The sequence below is a fragment of the Squalius cephalus genome, assembly GCF_949319135.1.
Source record: "Squalius cephalus genome assembly, chromosome: 16".
NCBI lineage: Eukaryota > Metazoa > Chordata > Actinopteri > Cypriniformes > Leuciscidae > Squalius > Squalius cephalus.
In genome coordinates this window covers 12,561,062-12,583,769 of record NC_137137.1, presented here as the reverse complement: position 1 = coordinate 12,583,769, position 22,708 = coordinate 12,561,062, and the positions used below count along the sequence as shown (strand labels likewise).

The window sequence follows — 22,708 nt, the reverse complement described above, 5'->3', positions numbered from 1 at the left end:
CCTCTCCCCTTCTCTGAGTCTGACTCTTCCGGAGAGAGTGACAGCATCGAGAAGGAGGGATAAAGGGTGGAAGCAGTGGGGAAAGAGAGATAATGATTAAAAAAGAGAGAGAGGGGGCAGAATACTTACAAAGAGATGAGAAGGAGATGGAGAAAGAGATAAGTAAACATGATTACAGTAATGGACAAATAGAGAGTAAAGCGAGAATACTAAATGCTGTGAAATAATGAAGTAGGAACAGACAGGGTTGAAAGTGTCATGCTTTATTATTTATGGAACAAGATTGTGAAAACATTTCCAGGTCACCATTCACTCCAAAATCAAACTGAAAAATAACGGAAATTATATGTATGATGAATTATATTTTGAAAAAAGTGCATGGCTGCATTTATTTGTTCAAACATACAGTAAAAACTGTAATATTTTTAAATGTAATTTATTCCTGTAATGGCAAAGCTGAATTTTCAGCATCATTACTCCAGTCTTCAGTGTCACATGATCCTTCAGAAATCATTCTGATCTGCTGATTGGATGCTTAAGACACGTTTTCTATTATTATAATGTTAAAAGCATTAAATGTTACAATGTTAAAAACAGCTGTGCTGCTTAATATTTTTGTGGAAACGGTGATATCTTTTTTTTTTTTCAGGATTCTTAGATGACTAAAGAGTTCAAAAGAACAGCATTTATCTGGAATAGAAATCACATGTAACATAATAAATATCTTTACTGTCACTTTTGATTAAAAAAAGACCAACCCCTTTTGAACAGTAGTTTATATGTGCTTAATTGTTATTAAAATAATGTCACAATGTTATGCCACAATTTTTTTTTCCTGGTTGCTCTCTCTTTTTCTCTTTATTATTTCTTGAGTTGTCAGGTTCTGATATGTACACTATTATAAAAATATGATATTAATGTTTTCATCAGTGTTAAATATGCAGAAATCATAATCTAAAGTGATGTCTCCATTCCTCTCAGCTGGTTGAACTTGCTGCATTCTGAAGCAGAGACTTTCTGATAGCTCAAATGACCTAGTTAGACTTTATTAATATTGCAGTCAGCAGCACGTTGTAGCGTTGTTCTTTGGGAATCATGAAAGGGGAAATGCGAGGAGACTGACGTTGACTCCGCCCACCACGGGAGGCCGATAGAGCACAGTCATGAAGCATCATGTCTGTCCAATCATGTGCAGATACGCATCACGTGGTGCCCTGGGGACATTAAAATAGACTTGAGTGCTGCATGAGTAGTAGTAGCTCAAAGCACATTTAGATGATATGAGTCTACTGTTTTTCAGCAGGATGGTTTCAACAACAATATACAACTCATCAATGTGTGCAGAAACAATATGAGTATGGTGACACTTCATACTGTACACCTAGAATGAGAGCATTTGTGCTGATGTGTTTTCTCAGTGTGAAAGCATGAAACTTAGCTGTGAACATGAGCTCTGTTTGTTTTTGTAAAATGAAGCATGACTGTATTTTATTTGCCATCGCAAGAGGGTGAGAAAGAGAAGGTGAATGTGCAATCATCCAGCATGTTCACCCAAAAATGAAAATTCTGTCATTAATTACTCACCCTCATGTCGTTCCAAACCCGTAAGGCTTTCGTTCATCTTCGGAGCACAAATGAAGATATTTTTGATGAAATCTGTGAGATTTCTGTCCCTCCATAGACAGCTACACAACTGAGCAGTGTAGTCCGAATTTTCTGAGAAGACACGGTCGCTTTATATGATGAACAGATTGAATTTAGGCTTTTATTCACATATAAACATTCTCACACATTAGTTGTGGTAAACGAAAGCTCAAGCATGTTTACTTGACTTGCGCGAACCAATGAGGTTCATTCTCGTGTGTTACGCAGCACGTTTGAGAACCAATGAGGTTTGTTCTCGCGCATCAAGCATGTTCAGTTGAACTTCTGTTGGCTGATCAATGTTTATATGTGAATAAAATTCAATCTGTTTATCATATAAAGCGATCGAGTCTCTTCAGAAAATTTGGACTATGCCGCTCAATTCATATGGATGAGTGTTACAATTTCTTTATTAACTCTTTGAAGCAAGTGGTAGTTGTGTAGGCTGTCAATGGAGGGACAGAAAGCTCTCAGATTACATCAAAAAGATCTTCATTTGTGTTCCAAAGATGATAGAAAGTCTTACGGGTTTGGAACGACTTGAGGGTAAGTAATTAATATCAGAATTTTCATTTTGGGGTAAACTATCCCTTTAAATACATCCACTGACAGTTTTGCAATTTTAATTGGTTTAATTGAAAATATAGCCTATCTACACTGAAAAAGTTTGGAAAAAATGTGTTCACTCAGAAATTGCTAGTAAATTTCAAAATTAATTTGAAAGAAATTGCAAGTGACACATTGAATTAAACATGAAATTTTGAAATAGAAAACTGAAATAGTATTTTATTGTATTATTTTTACAATACAGTAGGCCAAAACATCTCATAGGAACATGAAAAGCCAGCACATCCAACAATATTTATGTATTGTTATCGATGCCCTTGCTGTTTATTATGCTGCATTTTAGCAATTATGGACAGGAATTTAGCTAACTCATCAATTCTCATTCATGTTCTTAAAAATAACATGCAAGAGTGTGATGAATGGCAAAATGTAGGTCATGAGACTTACAAATGTAGGCCATAATTTTAGTTTCTATTTTTAGATGTTAATGAAAAAAATCTATGAGAATTCCCCTAGAATTAATTTGGTTTGGACATGTACAGATTTAAATTATTTTAACAGTAAGTATTTGTGAAGTATCCACAAAGAAACAAACTTTTCCTGTCCTGGAAATCACAATTTTAATATTCCCTAGCCTGATACTTCCAGGTTTACCATGACCGTCCGTATGAACCCTGAAGAAAAGAGAAAGTGACACAGGAGAGATGAAGTGAACAGAACACTGAGCAGCTTGTGCTGAAGAATGAGACAGATGACAAACATGGGGAGAAGGCATCAAAATGGTGGCTAATATGGAATATGATGAATTATATAAAGCTGTCCTGAGGCCAGGGAGAAAGATGGAGACAGAGAGAAAGAGAGAAATATCACATATCTCTCCTGTGTTTTGATGTCCATGTGAAAGGAACGAGACGAGAAGAAAAGAGACTTGTCACAACAGAGTGGGTTGAAAAGTCTCTCAGCATACTTCAGTGCACAAGTCCACTGACAAAACGCAAAACATTAATTAATAAATGGCAGATGTGCAAAATGAGGAGAGAAACGTAGAGTGATACATCCACACTATTAAATATAAAAGTATTTTATTGCCATCTTTGGTTTCATGAAGACCTTTAACATCCACAAATGCAATTAGAGTGGAAAAGGGTTCTTCAGTTTATTTTCTTCACACTAGAAAAAAATGGTTCTTTGGGGAACCCAAAATGGTTCTACTATGGAATCGCTGCACAAAAACGCCCTTTTGGAACCTTTATTTGTAGGAGTGCTCTTTGAGAAGTGGCGCGAAATGAGTGATAGAATTGACCACCAGATTGACACCATATGGTTTCCCTGGACCGCGCGACGAATCGAGATGTGACTCACACAGATTATGTCACATGACACTCTGATTGATCTTAATGGCACCGAACAGAGCCTGTCAGAATAGTCGAAGCAATGTTGCCTGAGGTGTGGATCATGCGCTGCGAACAGGAAGCGGTTTTCCAAGCTCGGCTGCCAGACGCGTTTTCGCGCCCTTACTGCTGTGTCACGCTGGCTGCACGAGCCTGAAGAGATTCAAAGGATTGGGAGAGAGAGAGAGATGGAAAGAGAGGGGGGGAGGAGGAGGAAGGAGGGTGGCCAAGGATGAGAGAATGAGCTTCTCATCATCTCCTCGCTAATGACAGCACATGAAATCGCAAATCATGCCTTTTAAAGTGAATCCTACTCCACGCGCACGCCGTGAGGGACGCTGTCAGAGCTCGAGCCAAATTAGATATCAAATGAAATAGCGCTTGCGCATCCGGACGTGTTTCTCTCGCAACAATGTGGTGCATCAACTGTGCGTCGGATAAGACTCCAGCGATTCTTCATAACAAGCTTGTGTACTGGTAAGACGCAATGTTATGATTTTATTTTTTTATTTTGGGTGACACGACTGGCTGGAATTGTTTGTTGACTCGTGGTAAGTGTATTTGAATGTACATGTTAGAGTCGGTTATTTAAATGACCCTGTTATGAAGCATAACTGGGAAAACAGCGTAAAAAACCGCGCAATATGCGTGTGCGCGAGTCCTCTGTTTATTGTAAAGTGAAGCGAATCTCTAGCCGCAGAGAAAACGCTTGAGGCCAACGAGTCAGAAGAAACCACTACCAAAAACAGTCAGTTATGCTTTTAAATGATATGTTATTACGTGAATACCTGCAATGTACAGAGTTATGAGCTTATGCAGCGGTCTCCGTTTTTGAATGCCTGTTCTTGGCAATGACTTGTAGGTCACAAGTTCCCTCAACACAGGATCGCCCTCATTTGAAAACAAGTGTAATAGCCTATTGACTCACGCTTGAATCATTTTTCCTCTTTTATGAGTGCTGTACTGTACATATTGAGATGACTGTTGTATATTCAAACATTTTACTGTCGAATGACATTTTTTAAGCTTCCTTTGGATTTGGTGTAACCTGTTTGAACACACTGAAGGTAATAGTGTGTGGTGGCCTTTTGAAATGAGGACGCAGAGTCCATGGTCTGTTTGTTTGATTGTTTGTTTATTGTTAGCCTAGTGTAAATGAACCATTTTAATTTAATTTTTAATTTTTACAGTTTCTGGTGCCCATTTGACACGATTAACAAGAACCCAATTCTCCACTGTAAAAAGTGGGATCTTAAAGAGCTATTTCTACCTGATTTAACCCATAAAATTTGTTTTGTTTGTATACATTAATGTAGGCTATTAGTATTAAGTGATTATAAAACATTTGTGAATTTAATAACCATTTAGATGTTAAACATTTTTCAATTTACATTTTATGTTTATATTAGCATAATTTTATTTTAGTATTTGTACTTTTTTTATATACATTTTCTCAATTTGTACTACAGTACGAACTTCGAAGCACTTAGTAATTTGTGGTTGGCTATTTTTATTAAGAGTCACCTTTTTTGGACCATTATTTGTCAACAAATCCACTGTAAAAAAAACTGCAGGTGTCATAATGGTCCCACATGAGCAGAAAACCTGTTCATTAAAAGCACAGTATGTAAGTTTCGCTGCTAGAGGTTGCTTATTCATAACAATAATAAAGGCGTAGCTTGATGACACCGTGAATGAGCGTGGAATCATGGGAGTTGTCGTCCTCACCTCCACAGCCGATGGAAAGCTATCCGACAGACAGAAATCATGTTCATGGATGAGCTAATATATTAAAGTTTTATTAACGTTACTGTGGTATGAAGCTGGGCAAGGCCGAGACCCTTGGACATTTTACATTGCTGTTTTTATTATGCTTCTATGCCGCAGTTGGCCACTGCCACTCCTTTCATTTTGTTGTTTGTTTATTTTACGGTTCATTTTACAAAAAATGTCCACCTGCTTCTTCCCTGAACTTGAACTTTGTTACAGTTACGTTTGATCACATCATTCTAATGAAATAGCGACAAGTGCTGAATTGCTACTTGTAGAGGTCACTTTGACGAATTAAAGTTGTAGGGTAACCGTTTTACTTGGTCAAAACAATCATACTAAAAATACATTTGAGTGTGTTGAAAGTTGTTAATCTGTGCGTTCGCTCGGTGGATGCTATGAGATACTTGTTGCACATTGCAGTAAACTAGATCGATATTAGAATATCATATTAATAAAAGCTGAATCACTTGTGTTGCTAAATAACATGCAATTAGTTTTATCATATATACTGTTACTACAAATAAAGCAAAAGAAAACAAGAGGTTCAAAAAACTAATGACTTGTTTTCTGTGGATAAAGGTATCCAAACAGTTGCTCACCTGTCTAATAAAACATAACATATTAAAGAGTCGGTGTTTCCATTGTTTCTACGGAAGTAAAACTCAAGGGTAACGTGGCTATGATGTCATTGGCCGGCTACGTAAAGACACGGGCTGTTACATTGGTTAAAATTGCTGATTTCTCTGGATTTAAACATTGTTGGAAATGTAATTAATGTAAATAATAATGTAAGTACACAAGTCAACAAAATATAGGCTATAATATTGTTCTAGTGGTTTTTGGATATTTTAATCCAAAATTTTTGGATTTAAGTCATCTTTTATATCCCCTCTAATGTGACCTTAAGTGGTGATGTCCTTCACTAACTATTTCATTCATTTACACCAGTATGTTCGATTTAGTTCAATTTAGGGACTGGTTGTTGTGAGCATGATATTATCACATTGACAGGTTTATCGCCCAATCGTAGCATATTTTGTCTTTTTTTTATTTTTTTTTATTGTACTGTCAATTATTTTGAGGTGGCGCAGCCTCTGTTTCTTCATAAAACACCCCTGTCTGAAGGAACATGCTGTGTTCCTTAATGCTTCAAGCCTCATGTTCTTAGACTGGTACTATGAAGTATCGGATACAGCTGCCAGATTTGAGTCCTGTCAAAAAAGCATGATAAAACTCTTTAGTACATTGTTCAGAAACAGGCTGTGGCGTTTTCTCTGGGCTCTCTCTCTCTCTCAGAGATTTTATTTTTCAGCTGGTGGGGGGTCTTCTGAATCCGCTAGTCCTCTCGTGTGAGGGGTTTAAACGGTGCTGGAGAGATTTCAGCTGTTTAACAGGATGCTGAGAGCTACAACACTGTCAAAGAGGCAGCGAGAGACTGAGTATGTGAGAGAGAATCGCTGTTCTTCAGCAAGTGTTCTGCCAGTAAGTTGGTCTTGTAGTTTTTTTTTTTTTTCCTCACTGCTGCCGTCATGATGGAAGGATCTAGAGGACTGTCATCCATTGCAATAAGGAATTATTTATTAAGCGCTTCATCACTCTTGTTGCATGATAGTAAGTGAATGTAACCAGACGAGCAGGCTATTATTCCTGTGCAAGACCTTCAGATTCATACTCTGACCAACGGTTTTCCAGTTTAATGCTGTATTGAATCTTTGAGCATAGTTTTAGCTTTATGAACTTTTGAACATTGAGCATAGGGGTGGGCGGTATGCCGGTAGACACGATTAACCAGTAGAAATTAGTCAACCGGTAGAGATTTTGGACTATCATTTGTATCACAGTTACGCTCATGTGATGTTGCTGTGTTGCACTGTCACGAAGTGATTTTAAACTGTTGTTACGTGTAAGAAACAGCAAAAGAGAACTCGTATCGCTAAAGCCGCTGCTCAGATCGTGTGAGTACTGAACGGAGTTGATTTTGCCGCCTTATTGGGCTTAAACAGTCAAATACACACATTTATGTGTCAAAATGCCCGTCTTTGCAAGTATCCTCGTAAACAGTCATTTATGTCGTAAGTGATCATGAACAGTTGAGAGAGAAAACGCATGTTTAACAGTATACTGGATCCGTGCATTCGCTCTTAAAGTGACAGCAGCCTAATAAACCTGCTGCAGTCTGTCATGAATGTTAATCAAACAACAAAAGAGAGAAAATCTCTCACTGTTCTTGACTGAATCACTTTTGGAACTTTAATGAGAATAAATGTATTTGTATTTTACATAGTGAAGACTATGCAGTGTTTTTTTTAAATACATTGATTACTTTACACAATTTATGTAGTATTTCTTATTTCTAGTGCTTGAAGTTTTTCAGGTAAGTCTATTTCTTTTGTGTCTTTGTTCTATTGTAGTTTGTCCTATTCTTGTAATTAGTTTCTTTGTTCTTATTTTATCAGACTGTTTACTTGTCTTCAATAAGCTTGAGTTTTTTTAGTTTTATTAATGAATTATGAACTTTCAATGGTATAGTTTTTTTATATCATAAACTTATTTAAAGCAGAAAAAAAAGGCTTTGAGCAGTAGATGAGTTCAAAAATGCTAAAGATTTCTTCTGAGCTTTGACCTTTCTCTCACCCTCTCGTTCTCTTTCTTACCCCCGGCTATGTGTCCTGCTGTATCAGCCTTGGTCCTTTCCTGCCTGTTTAATACATTGGATTTGAGCCACAGTCACAATTCTCATCTGCTTTATCTTTACTCACACTAATTCAGTTTTTCCTTCTGACTATATGTTTTAGCTCTGCGCAAAGTTTGTTTCTCATGCACGTTTACATGTCCATATTTTAGTTTTAGTTTTCTCTAGTGCATCACATTAATTCCTAACACATTTATGCACGTATGAAGTGACTAAATAAGTTAGGCTACTCAGCATGGCACCTCAGTGAATAATTGGCATGTCTTGCCTTTCTAACATGTCTAAAAATATGGAAAGAAAGCTTTCTTCTTATGTTGCTAACTTAATTGGTGAGAGCAGTAAGTCTTGCATTAACAGTTCATGCCCATTTTAGTGTTGAGATGTGGGCTATATTGTGCACACAGATGTGAACTGAAACTGTATTTCAAGTAATGTTGGGATTCAGATTAATATTATTGAAGTGGTTTGTTTGAGGGGTTCATGTGAATCAACCTGTGCAGAAACTATTGACTGATTCAGTCCTTTTGCACACATGCTTGAATTTAACATTTTTGTATAAATATATTTAGTTAAATGCTCCGGTTTCAAAATTTGTCTAAATAATTAATTTGCAAATGTATAAGTTATAAAATGGTAAATTATTGAACAAATTTTTGGATCAAAAGATTCAAGTTTCTTGGATGAATTAATTCAGAGTCTTTAGCCGCATTTCCACTTGATCACCATATGAGGCAGAAATATATGTATATGCAATTGTAAAGGCTACATCACATTTCTTTAGAAAGAGTGAGCATTTTTATTAATTTTTCACAAAATTATGCCATCTGAGGAGGTTTGAGTGATCTCTCCCATCTCACTATACTGTTATCCTTTCAGACAGAGCAACAGAGAAAACATCAACTCGATTGCATGTTTTTAATGACATGTATGCGGATGCATTAGTCCGGTATTAACAAAGGCTCAGGGAAGAGACAGAGAAAACATGAAACCCAATAAATACACGATTATAATCATAAATTATTTGTTTACGTTCTTCAAGCAGTCTCTGGTATTTTCCATAAACATAGTATTTGTATTTATTATCGCTGTGGTTGGCATACTGTAAGTATGTAAGTAAAAGTACTGTAAGTAAACATGATATTGTATCAATATTGTTGATGTATTGATATTTTTTTCCTACAGGCCTAACATTCTAACACTTGAAAAAAACAAAATTTACTTTAAGGTTGATGTGTTGAAACCAGTGTAAACTTTGAGATACTGGCTAGACAATATCAACAAATATAATATTCTATAATAGTCTCATGACATATTGAGTAATCAAATGAACTTCATACCTCTTTGATTTTTTCAATGATTTTGAGATCTAAATTTTGTCTGCCACTAACACAGGGCGAAGTGGGGGCTTGTTTTGCACAGACTGAACCAATCATATTGAAGGAAAACTATCATGAGTAATATGTGATTCTTACTGTTGTATATGTCTATCCTATAAAACCTGATGTATTCTTCTTTCTGGTTGAGATTCTCTGAGAATTGTTCCAGAACTCTCCTGGCCGCTGAAGTCTGTCTGGTTATTGCTGCGCAGCATGTTAATAGATTAGTTAGACACTAAAGATCTCATTCCCGAGTGATAGTGTCAAAAGAAGGAGATGTCGTATGACTCAGTGTGAGACTCTTAGGTGGGGTTAGATGCGGTCAGGTAACTATAATTCTTAGGCATTTTATGTGGTCAGAATAGCTACTCTTAGGCGTCAACCAACGAGGTCAGAGTCACCCGAGTATAATTTTGCAGATGTCAGGGACACTTGGTTCATCTTAAGTCAGGTGCGTACTGCGTAAGGGAAAATTCTACCATAATGTGTAAGCCTTTGGACTTAAAGGCCTTAATGGAGTTGTTTTGTGCATTCCTGTGATTGCAAATAAATGGAAGCAGGTGCAACCGAATAGGTATGTGTTCTCTTTTTATATGAAATGGTAAATATCAGTTTGATTCAGCATGATTGATGTGCACTCCTGACTCAAATTAATAAATTACTGTCACTGTACCATTTTTTATTGTAAAATATTGGTGAAATATTGATGCTGGAATCTTAAAGGTGCCATAGAATGCATTGATTCAATATTTAAAATTGTTCTCTGATATCTACATAAAAGGTAAGCTTAGGTAAGGGCAAGAATTCTCCAGATACGGTTTTACATGTCCATTTACAACCCTAGGATTTGTCCCTAGAATGAAATAGGCTGTTATTACCTTATTTGAAGGGTCATGAATAATAATGTTGAGCTCTGCTCTAATTGGCTGTTTTACAGATTTGTACGCAGGAGCTGTGATGTATTCTGAAATACAAACGTTCAAAAGAATCATACTTCAGTTCTCAAACAAAAAAATATTTTATCAAATTGACTAGATGCATTGTCAAATGACAATCGTTTCAACTTAAGTGGTGGAGAAGGTCACGTGAGCTAGAAGGAGTGAGTGAGCTATCTGTAAGCAACCAAACTAACCTAGTTAGCTCCTGAGTTATGTGTTGTTGATGAAATAGGCTATAGGCTAAATTATAATACTACCTGACAAAAGGGATTGACATATACTACAAAAAACAACTGTAGATACATCTATGTATCTACAGTTGTATAACTTACCCTGTGTCTCGAAAACACAGGGTAAATTATCTTTAATGTTGTTAGTTCACTAAGAAACTTTCAATTTTAAACAGAAATGGCTTCAACAGTCAAGAAGTGGATAAAATCACTACTTGCTGCTTGCGGTAGGGGTTGTAATGGCAATATAGGCTAGTTGGAATTGCTCCCTTCTTCAGTATCAAACGCTGAGTGAAGTCTGCTAGATATTGTCCCAGGTTAGAAAAACTGTCAGTGGTGAAATGGGCAGAGCAAACTAACAACTTTGAATTAAAATGGTGCGGTATCCTGTTGTAGATAAACATCAACCATGCCTGTTGTAGACAGTTCTGTTCTGTGGGAAGGGGTATGAAAAGTGCTCACATCCCCTGCACAGGCTGAAACACAACATTTATATCCATGATCTGCCATTTTCGCTATTGTCCTTGCTTGCTTCTTCACAATACCTGCAGAACTTTTGATGATTCGGCTGTGCAGGTCCACGTTAACACTGCCTGGCCTAGAACATGGGCTGGTATATGCAAATTTGGGGGGCGTAAATATTAATGATCCCGACTGCAATCTCACAGTCGGTGTTATGTTGGTATTCAGTTTTTCAGTGGTCTTTTGCACGCACAAGATTTACATATGAAGGAGGAAACAATGGTGTTTTAGGCTCACAATATGTCAGTTCCATGTACAGAACTCTTATTATTCAACTATGCCAAGATAAATATTGTTTTCCATTCTATGGCACCTTTAAGTCTTTAATTAAAGACCAAACGTTCGCTTCTGTCATGCTCATTTTGTGATTTAGCTAGTTTTCAGTCAGCTGGTGAAATGGTGGGGTTGTTTGACATTCTGGTGGTGTGTTAAGGGCGGGTTTTATGGCAGCGCTACAGCGATAATGGCCCAACAGTGGACATACAACTTGATTTTGGCCTCTGTGCTTGAGGTCCGAGGCTATTGGCCCGGCCAGGCACGTTGTTAGCCATGGCTCGCACTGGCCCGACAGTGGAAAAAGCTGCTATTGTCTGATTGTAATAATATATTATATAATATGATACTGTCTTTTTTCTGTAGACATTACTTAATATATTTAGATCAAATTCCATTTGAAGTTTGTACCTGGTTTTGTTTGAGTTAGTCAGGTTATTTGCCTACTGTCTATATTTAGACACTAAATTATGTCATTATTAATCTTCCTTGAACATTCGACTTGTTCAGACTGATCTCTGGAGTTCAAAGTCATTTGTTACTTTTGTGTTTTCAGCAGTCCTGCTATTTTAAGCCTAAACCGTTGATGTCGTCAGTGTTTCTCTCTTCTGTGCTGCTGAAGCTGTGATCCGGTTTGGTGTAAATGACAGGCTGCTTGAGGTTGTGTTAAAAAGCGAGACCATACAGCGCTCTGTGTCGTGACATGCAGCAGTCTTATTCTCCAACAGTGTGTTCTCAAGCTGAGCCTTTAGTAATGAACGCAGAGATGATTCCCAAGGCCGCTTTAGTAGTCCTGGCCCGTAGCTTTAAACAGGAAGTGCACTATGACTGCCAAACACTGCATTTTGAGGGAGTGCAGAAATGACGTACACTCTCTTTGGCTTCTGATGCTCACTGCGTGAATATTTGTTGTTTGCTGAGTGTGCAAAATGAAAGCTTGCAATGCTTTATGATCCACCCCAGAAATAGATACATTATTTCATATTTGGACATCTAAGCAAGTAATCTAGTGTATAGATAAAATGTATGTATAGCATTTTCGGTTTTTGGCCGAAAGAGAAAAACGGCCGAAAATATATGCCGCCCTTCAATGTTCTTCAGTGATCTGCTTCCCACTATGCTCTGCTCACATGCTCTGATAATAATAGCTTTGTAGGACTATACATTATTTGGATAATTGGTCAAAAATAAATCTGCTAAATCTGATTCTGTTGCATAGAATCGAATAATTTTACTGAATTACTTTCAATAAAAGGGTGGTTATTTTATTTTATTTTATTGGCTTGTACTTTTTAAATTCAGTATCATTAAAATGATTTAATTTCATTAAAAAAATTCTAATATTAATACAATTATACAAAAAAGCTAATTTTAAATTAGGAATAATTTTTAAAAAGCAGTTTCTGTTTATAGCCAAGTGCATCCACAAGTTTGGGTTTCGGACCAGAAGTTTCTTTTCATGTCATCCCTAATTTTGGGTGACCCAAGTTCGAGTCCCAGCACACAGACCTTCCCCCATCCCATCCCCCTCTCTCTCCCACTTCCTAGTCATGTCAAGTCACCTTCATTTATATAGCGCTTTAAACAATATAGATTGTTTCAAAGCAGCTTTACCGTGATAATAGGAAATTAAAGTAACTGAGATTGTTTTGGCTTTACAGCAGCTCTAGAATAAAGTTATTGTCCAGCTAAAGTTAGTTTTGATTGATTCGCTTCCGTTGCAAAGATTATTAGTTATAAACGTAGGGGCCACTTACCTGACACCGTTCTAACAGAGAACCCTTAACGCGCTCCGGCCCGCTCACTCGCACAACAACAGTGCCTGGTGGCTAGAGAACGCAAACCTTGAAATAGGTTCCAAGGTGGAAGCGTTGACAATTTTTGAAAAACGTTATCATCTCCTTGTAACTTAAAAAATGCAAATCTGTGAAAATGCTGATGGTGTGCACATACGTATTACGTGTTAAGTCTATAGATATGCGCGTTTTAATATATATGTGCGCAGGCGTGTAGTCTTCCTTTACAAATTTACCTCACCAAATTACTTGTCTGGCCTTAAAAATTCATAATACAGATTTTTTTGTCGCGCTTATCCATGTGAACTGGAATCATTTTGACAACATTTTATCTGTACAGAGGTAAAGGAAAGGGAAAGAGGCCTTCACAGGGGAGAGATTACAGACTCCTATTGCAATAGAGGGAAAACACACCAAAAATAAATCTAAAAAAAACCTCAAGGTTATGGTGACATTTCTGAAACATGCTCAAAGCGGTTGCCCAGTCACAACACACTGGTCCGGCCGACCAATCAGAACATATTCATAGAGACAGGAACTAAAGAGGGCGTTACTGACAGACTGGGAAGAGAGGTGCTGCAACAATGTAAAATATGAGAATGAAAAATGTTTTTTTGAACATTCAAGCATGAAAATTGTTCTAGTAGACCCCAAAAACAAAATCAAGACTTTGTAAAAGGGCATAATTTGGCCTCTTTAAAAACATCCTGCAATAAAAAAAAATATTTTTTAAATATCTTGCAATGGCACATTCTCACTGTCTCACACCTTTACCTTCATGATAGCAGAGATGCACATGCAGTAATCTCAAGGAGATTGATGACTCAGAGACTGAATGTTTCCACTTTTCAAGAGGAAACCATGTGCCTGTGAGTGTGAATTAAGTCTAAATTCAGCATCCAATTTTAAATGTGCAGTGTAACTGTCAGCATCAGATTTAAAGAACTAGTATATTGAAAAATTACATTTCTGAAATACATAGTACAAGCAAAGATGGACATTCATTAAATGGACAAAAGCTGTGGCAACATTTTTCAATATCTTCTTTTATGTTCCACAGAAGAAAGAAAGTCATACAGGTTTTTAACGATATGAGTAACTGATGACAGAATTGTCATTTTTGGGTGAGCTATCATCCCTTTAAATCTCAATCTCATTCATGTTTATTTGGACATGGCTTTTTACTTCTTTTCTTTATATTAAACCATGTGAATAACTATGCTTCTGACTGTATGCAAACAAAGACAAATGTTTATCACAACAGATGGATATTAATATTTTCTTTGAATAACAACATTTCGGGCTATCATACGGCTTCAGATGAATTGTGACTTACATTTTTTCAGTATTCTTTGAAGAAAGAAACAGCATTTATTTAAGTTAATGCATCCTTGTTAAATAAATGTATTAATTTCTTTAACAAAAATTATACTGACCCCAAACCTTTGAACAATATTGTTATTTTGATAAATAGAAAAGAAAAGCCGGAATTCAGATTTTTTTTTTCTTTTGTGTTTTACAGGTGTGATTTTTCTTCTCTCATTTTCACGTGAATTACCCCATGATATTCACATAAACATGTGAACGTGATGGTTTTCTGTTTTATGTGCTTTATAACACAAACTAAAAAGATGATTACAATGCCTTTCTCTCTATCACTCCCAACTAAAGGCTACTGATACTAGACTGATATGGTGGAATTACTGTAATTCTGAGCCTAAACTAATTTAACATGATTATGAAAATCGATAGAATTGATAAAAAAAAAAATAGCTCCTAGCTGTGTCACACCAGCCCCCATCTCCTGTAGCAAAGATAAAACCTCTGTTCCAAAAGTTAGTGTGCTGCCTACGGAGGCAGCATTTTAAGACCTCACATGGCTGTTCCAGAAGGTAGGCAGCTTAATTATACCGCCTGCTACCCAGTTTACGCCAAATTCTAAGGCAGCATCACATGTATCCTTTGTAGAGAAGGCAATTCTATAATACATTGCAATGAGTTCTGTGAAAAATCAATCCAAGATGGTGGAAAAGGTGAGAGAATTAAATAAGCTTATACTTTCATTAAAATGGTTTTATTGGAATTATAAAGTGTTTTGGCCAATCTTTGTTTTTGCTAAGTATTTCTATGCTTGGAGTACTGTGGTGTTAGCTAAGCAGCATGCTAACACCAAACTCTATTGAAATTAATTTTTAAAAAAACGAATCTCCTTTGGTACTACAACCACAAAAAAATTGGTCACTGCCTAGTGTAATTTGTAGAGTAAAAGTTGCTGATTACTTTCCGATTGTGTATATTTGTTGTGGATTGCTTGTGGTTTGTGGTGAGATCACGGTGACACATAAATTGGTATAGATTTACACAGAACTAGCTGAGGAAACAATTCAGTAATCCTTCAAAGATCAATGGCGCACACTGTTTATCTGTCAGTTTGCTTTTTGTGTTAGTTGTTTTTTTAAGGTTGGTTTAACATCTTCATAAGATGCTTGCAGGAATGCATGAAATGTTTTAGATATTGTGGACTTTTAAACATAATAATGAATGTTAATTACTAAAAAATCATGATAGATTGATTGCAGAGGGACAACTTTAAAGTGCATTATTATATAATGGCAGCTGAATGGTATAGTGATATAGTTACATTAGCATAATGCAAGATCATTCTGTTGAAAAGCAGATGGCTCTTTTAGATCATAAAGTTAATGGTGCTGCTTTTTATTACTTTATTATTGGTTTAATAGAGCAAGCTAAAGCTGTACTAATGTCTGCTGTGAGTCCTGTATATTTGTGTTGAATAACTCGTATTATGTATTTAAATCTGTTTTGATTGGCCCATGCACTTCTGTCTAGTGGGAGAGCGTGAATTACTGTATTTTACTAACCGAGGCACTTGACAAAATTATAATCCCAGTTTGCATATTATCTGTATTTTAATGTATGCAAGATTAGCGTGTCCTAAATTATAGTGTGTTGAAAGTGTTCCGGTGGCCATTTCTGATAGATCTGTGCATGCTTTTGAGCTAATATTGCAGAACCACTTGGTTGCCTTCCTGTTGATGAACGTTTTCTTTAACAGGTTACACTAATGCTGCCAAACGCATGTAGGAGTCTGAGTGACACTTTCAATTAACAGCCATTCACTGGCTCGCACGGAAATATTCCTTTCTGTCAGCATCTGCCCCACAGGCGATTTCATGAAAATACAAGTGTACACACACACAACTAATGCACATGCACGTTTTGCTCTCAGTACACTTTAACAGTCAGAAAGGGTTCCTTATCTTCTATGCGATTTAAATGTATTAAATCAGATATCTATGTGAGGAATTATAACTAAAAGCATTTGCTAAATGAATAAATGTAAATATAATTTGCTCACCTTCATGTTGTACAAACCTGTATGACTTTCTGTATGAGACCAGGGCCTCTCTTTTTAATGAAGGTAAATGAGGACTGGGGCTGTCAACCTTCAGAATGACACACAAAAAAGCATCATAAAAGGGTCCATATTACACATGCACTATATTTGTAGTCTTCTGAAGTCAGTTAAAATGTAGGCCTAAGTCATTGTTCACTAATAATGGCCCTGTCCCAAATCGCGCACTTCATGTGGACTTTCGGTCTCGTGGACTTGAATTGCGCGTGCTCGCCGAGTCTACGAGTCCGTAGACCGTCCCATTCAGCATTTTAACGCTCTGAAGTGTGCTCAGCAGCGCCCCCTTTGTACCCTTGAAGCGGTCTTCCGCGAAGCCCGCATAGATGCAGGCTCCACGCTCTTTAACTACCCAGGAATCCTTGCGAAAGGCCAATCAGACAACGGATGGGAGGAGATTTCGCTCACGGATAATTGTTGACATGGCTGAGAAGAAAATATTACGGTTTTTATTACCTAGATGTATATTTTACTAGTTGTTACCTACAGTTTATACAAACATTATGGTCATCGAGCAGTGGTTGATGTCTCAAACATAATAATAGTGTGTTGAATAATACGATCGTATTATAATTCATTAAATAAATAGAACCGAATGTCGGGGCTTTACTGAGTCATATGTAAACATAGTATGAATATTGAAACATGTAAATTCATCTGAAACTCATGCACATTTTCATTATGTGTTAAAATTGTAATCTTAGTTCAAATGGAACATTATGTATTATTATGTAGCTAGCTACAACTGTATACATCTTTTAAATAAGCATGATGTATCTATTGTCTAATGCCCAGGTGGCATGCACAATATAAAAATATAGATCTGTAAAATTAGGCTGTGTAGTTGACATGGAGATAAGACGTCGGAGCGCAAAAACGTGATTTCTCCTGTCCAACAACAACCAGACCGTTATTTCCGGCGTGACGATCGAGTCTGTCCCAAAAATACCTCTCAATGCGCCCTCGTGGACTCGCGCCAAGGGCCCTATAGGTCTGCACTACATGACGTCACCAAAGTGTGGACTCTGAGGAAGTCCACAAGTCCGGAGTGTGCCATTTGGGACAGGGCCAATCTTTCCTTCTGCTGTTAAAGGTGCAGTATGTAATATTCACAGCTAGTGGTTGAAATGGGTACTGCAGTCCAAATTCTAAATATTTAACGTTAGATTATAACGTTAGGGGAACGTTACAATATAACGTTCTACAAATCAAAAACTAACAATTTCTAACTAACTTTTCGTGAAGAAAACTTTCCTGGCTAACCAAAAACTGACATCATCTTGCACCAACATAAATTAGAAAGTGGAGTTCTGAGGGTCAGACACAGTATTTTATCTAACCGTCTTACTGCTGTCTCAACGTTATTTAAATAAATGTAATTTTGTATTAAACCTCATAGCTTGTCATTAATTAGTGAATATGCTGTTTTTGAATTTTTATTATTATTTTACATGTACACACAGATGTTTCATGGAACTTTAGGTCATTAATATTTGCCTTAAAAGTCATGGAAATGTATTGGTAGAAATGTGTATGAGCATTGAGCACTGTCCACAACTGTTTACAACACTGATAATAATAATTAAAAAAATGTTTAGCACCACCAAATCAGTATATTAGAATGATTTCTGAAGGATTATGTGATACTGAAGACTGAAGTAATGGCTGATGAAAATTTCTTTGCCATCATAGGAATAAATAATGGGGGGGGGGGTTATAAATAAATATAGCCTTAGTGAGCACTCCTTTCTTACTTGATGAGACGTCATTCAAAAACACAAAAAATCTTTAACATTTTGAACAGTACTACAATATATTTATTGTAACAGGAATGAATAATGTTTGTTTGGTAGTGAGCTGACCCAGGACTGCTGTGACGTGTTTGCAAGTGTGCCTTTGTGTGACTTGCCACAGGAGGTGGGGGACAGCACGATTTGCCCACACACTCATGCACCATGTGACCGGGATCCTACCACAGCTGCATATCCGTCATGAGCAAACACACACATACACATACAGTACATGCACATATCTAAAGTCACTCATGCTGATCACCGCAGGATTGCACGGCTGGACTACTCGGCACTATTCCTGGACACACATCACCATACACGTCCTAGACAGGAGAGAAAGTCTGAAGGACATTTATTGCCATGTGTGTGATTGAAAGAAAGAAATGGAAGTTGTACTATGCTGCCTTTTGGTGGAACGGTATATTGTGAAACTGTAGCCTGTATAATAATCATACATTGAATGTTACAGTGTGTAGCGGTATAATATGTCAGTTGATTGCTGTTGAGACGATTGTTTTGAAGCTTTTCTGTTGCTGGCAAAACTCAGCTGTTGCCGTGTTGTTCATTACCAACCCCCTGGTGTGAAGAGATTTGCTACACACAAAGAGAGAGGACTGTATGTGTGTGCGTTGCTACTGTACTGCTCGTAAACTGCATCGGCTCTGCAGTAATTGACAGATCGTCGATGCGGTCATCAGGAAACCCTCCAGCAAGATTCAGCTGATCCTAGAGCAGCTCTTACACAAACACACGCTCCCTATCACAACGCTGCAGACATCATGTGTGAGTGTGTGTTCTCCTCCTTAGCCATGCGCTTCCATCGAAAGACTAAACTCCCGCACAGGGCCCACGCCTACATGTGAGTAAACAACTGGGGGAAAACACAGAATGATGAACATTTAAATGTTTTATGTCAAGATTTGTGAGAATAGCTTAAATTTACTGATAATGCTTAATATAATGACTAAAACACATTGTTTTTAAGTGTCTGATAACCAATATCTATAATGAATTTTTAATTTATAGTTTATTTGTGATTTTTGGCACAATACTTAATGATCATTAGACTACAACAATAAAAATGTAATATGCAGCATAATAATAATTAGTAGTAGTAGTTTGTATTGTTATTCAAATTGCAAAGTTGTTTTGATAATAATAAACTAGAAGTTGAATAGTGAATATAACAGTAACAATTGTAAATAATATCCATAACAAATTTTTAATTATTTTATTTGTGCTTTTTGGCTACAAAAATTAAAATTAAAACATTAGACTGCAGTAAAAAAAAAAAACAAAAAAAAAAAAACATGCTTTCATAATAATAATAAAATATTACTGTTGTAATTTTTGTTAAACGATTAAGTTGCAAAGTATATATATATATATGTATTGGTCAAACTGGTTTAATCTGTATATTTGTTGAGAATAGGTTAAGCTGGTTATGGCAGTAAAAAAAGGTGACTAAAGAATACAGAATAAAAAGATGTACAGATAAAATGCTGACAACAGGAAGTGAGTCATCACAGTACAGTACACCTGCTTCCGACTCTCCTTTTATACTCCTTTTCATTCTTTTTCGTGCTTCTCTCTTTCTCGCTTGCTCTTTTTCTCTCCGAGTCATCATCGGATGACTCAGTTCTTATCATTTTTGATGCCTGACTTGGCTTCTCTCGTTGACAGTATGCCACACATGCTACTGTTTTTCCCTTCCATCTCTCTCTCTCTCTCTCTCTCTCTCTCTCTCTCTCTCTCTCTCTCTCTCTCTCTCTCTCTCTCTCTCTCTCTCTCTCTCTCTCTCTCTCTCTTTTTCTCTCTCTCTCTTTTTCTCTCTCTCTCTCTCTCGTTTCTCTCTGCCTGTTTCTCTATGCATTATGCCCTCTCTCTGTTCCTCTTTCACACTCCCTCCATCTTCTCTTGTTCCTCTCTCGTTCTCCTGTATTCTGGGCAGATGGCTGAGTCCTGGCTGGGCTGCATATGGGCATTTGAAATGCTAATGTTGGTTAGTGTGCTAATATGTTTGTCTACACTGATCAGTTTCAGTGCCAAGATTACAGACTTGTTTTAGTCTCAACTTGTCATCAAATGAGACCATTTCTGGCAGTTGTTGACCTAGAGCTCATTCTCCATCGCTCTCTCTTTTTTCCTCTCAGTGTGGAGGGAGATCCTCAGTGTCCGGACACAACTAGCTTTACCGACAGCACCTGCAGTCAGGGCCCATACCTGGGCAACTCGGACCGCTACGGGAACATTCGAAACATTCCCGGCCCTCAGGGGCCTCCTGTGGCCCCTTCAAGTCCAGCGAGCCTGGCCTGGGCGCAACGGACCCGCCACCAACCCGCCAGCCTGGCACTCCGCAAGCAAGAGGAAGAAGAGAGCAAGCGCTGCAAAGCGCTCTCTGACAGCTATGAGCTCTCCACGGACCTGCAGGACAAGAAGGTGTGGATGTGTGTGCCTCAAGAAACGCATATAATCCTAATGCATATAATCCATTTTGACCTGCCATTGTGTATTTACACTGGACCACCTTTTAATGTGGTGGGGCAGTACCATGGTTAAATGTATGTATATATAAGAAATATATATATATGTGTGTGTGTGTGTGTGTGTGTGTGTGTGTATTTCTAGGCATGGTTTGCTCTAAATTATTTTACTGACTATAAATCACTCTTTTAAAAAATTGTAAATCTTGGGAATGGGAAATGGGTCAATGTTGTTGGTATTTTATTTATTTTTTGTCAATGCATTAATTAAATCAAAAATACATTAAAATGAAAATCATACATACGAAGACTTAAATGCATATCTTCTATGATGGGCATGTTTTAAATTTCAAAACTATAAATCATTTTCATTTCTTTTCATGCAAAATGTCAACAATTTCAGGATGGTATAACCAAAAAAAAGCAGTTTTGTTCAAATATTACATAGTACAGGATTATATCAGATGGTCATACCGTAGTGCTCTCATACAGTAATAACGGTGGAATTGAATGTACAGTATATCATATTTATGTACAGTGGTGTTTACACATCTAATTTAAAGAAATCGTGCCATCACTAAAAAAACAGTATTACCATGTTTTAATACCATTAATGGAAGGAAATCTTCAGCTTGTCAAACACTGTTAACTTTGCTTAATTTGTGCTTGCTTAATGTTTGTCAGAACTCTCAGCGGCACAAACAGCCCATAGGAAAATCTACTTATCGCAACGTGTTTGTGTTTTAATGTGCATGGAGGCCATATTACAAGCTTTAACCTACAGTCATGCCTTGAATGCACATAATGTCCTCCAGTCATGCTAATGTGAAGCCAAACCTCCATTATCTCACATAATGAAAGATGGGATTGCAGTTATGATCCAGACCGTGCTGTAATGTTTTCATATTTCTACCAAGGATTTCTGCATTGTGGAATTATCCACTCATGGAGGAGTGACTGAGACATCTGAAAATATCACATAAACACTCAACTGCTATGTACAGAAATATAATTTTTCTTTTATTCATTTTTGAACAATATTGCTGTTAAATTGAGTCATTATCCAGATTCTTTGTGTTTCAGGTTTGATTGGTAAAGCATGTAGAAGCACAGTACATTACTAGGTTTGAAGAACAATGCACCACATCTTTCTGTCTTCAATTCCATTCCCTTTTCATGCTCTCTGTTTTCCTTTTTATCAGGTGGAGATGCTGGAGAGGAAGTATGGCGGTTACTTCCTGAGCAGGCGAGCGGCTCGCACGATTCAGACAGCATTCCGGCAGTATCGCATGAACAAGAACTTTCAACGGCTGCGCAGTTCCGCCTCAGAAAGCCGAATGACTCGCCGCATCATCCTATCAAACATGCGTTCGCAGTACTCGTTTGACGAGCGACAGCCACAGGCAATATAACAGTATAATGGTTAAAGCCTGTACAAAGTGGAAAATTCAGCTTGACTGTCAGATATTGATTCTGTTTTATGTGATATTTACATCATTTTAATTCCAATTTTTTTATATTAATTATTGCTCAGGTTCAGCCCCAAACGCCCCAGCAGCAACAAGGTCGATATACCAGCCATCACACTTCAACTCCAGGAACAGCTGGCCAGGCAGGAACCACAGACACACAGCAGGAGACTGACTCACCCGGACACTGTCCTTCAGACAGAGAGGAATACTCGCATGCAGATGACGCCTTCAACAAACAGGTGACAGATGAGTGAAATAGTCAGAAAATGGGCCCTTAAAAGTTATGTTAGATTTAAATTAATTTAAATTAATTTTAGTGCAGGTC

At 37.2% G+C, this 22,708-nt stretch overlaps 1 protein-coding gene across 6 annotated transcripts in view; it reads left to right on the top strand.

Moving 5' to 3' along the window:
- iqsec2a (IQ motif and Sec7 domain ArfGEF 2a) overlaps positions 1 to 22,708 on the top strand; it is a 79,945-nt gene that overhangs the window by 41,702 nt on the left and 15,535 nt on the right. For 4 of the 6 annotated variants that reach the window (XM_079898041.1, XM_079898040.1, XM_079898042.1 and 1 more), the window contains 3 exons: positions 20,582 to 20,867; positions 22,114 to 22,314; positions 22,446 to 22,622. In XM_079898041.1, coding sequence (XP_079754167.1) covers positions 20,582 to 20,867; positions 22,114 to 22,314; positions 22,446 to 22,622 — 664 coding nt within the window. Of the gene's footprint in view, positions 1 to 3,630; positions 4,080 to 18,471; positions 19,288 to 20,581; positions 20,868 to 22,113; positions 22,315 to 22,445; positions 22,623 to 22,708 lie in introns of those variants that run through there. The other 2 variants (XM_079898044.1, XM_079898043.1) reach the window with 2 other exon arrangements.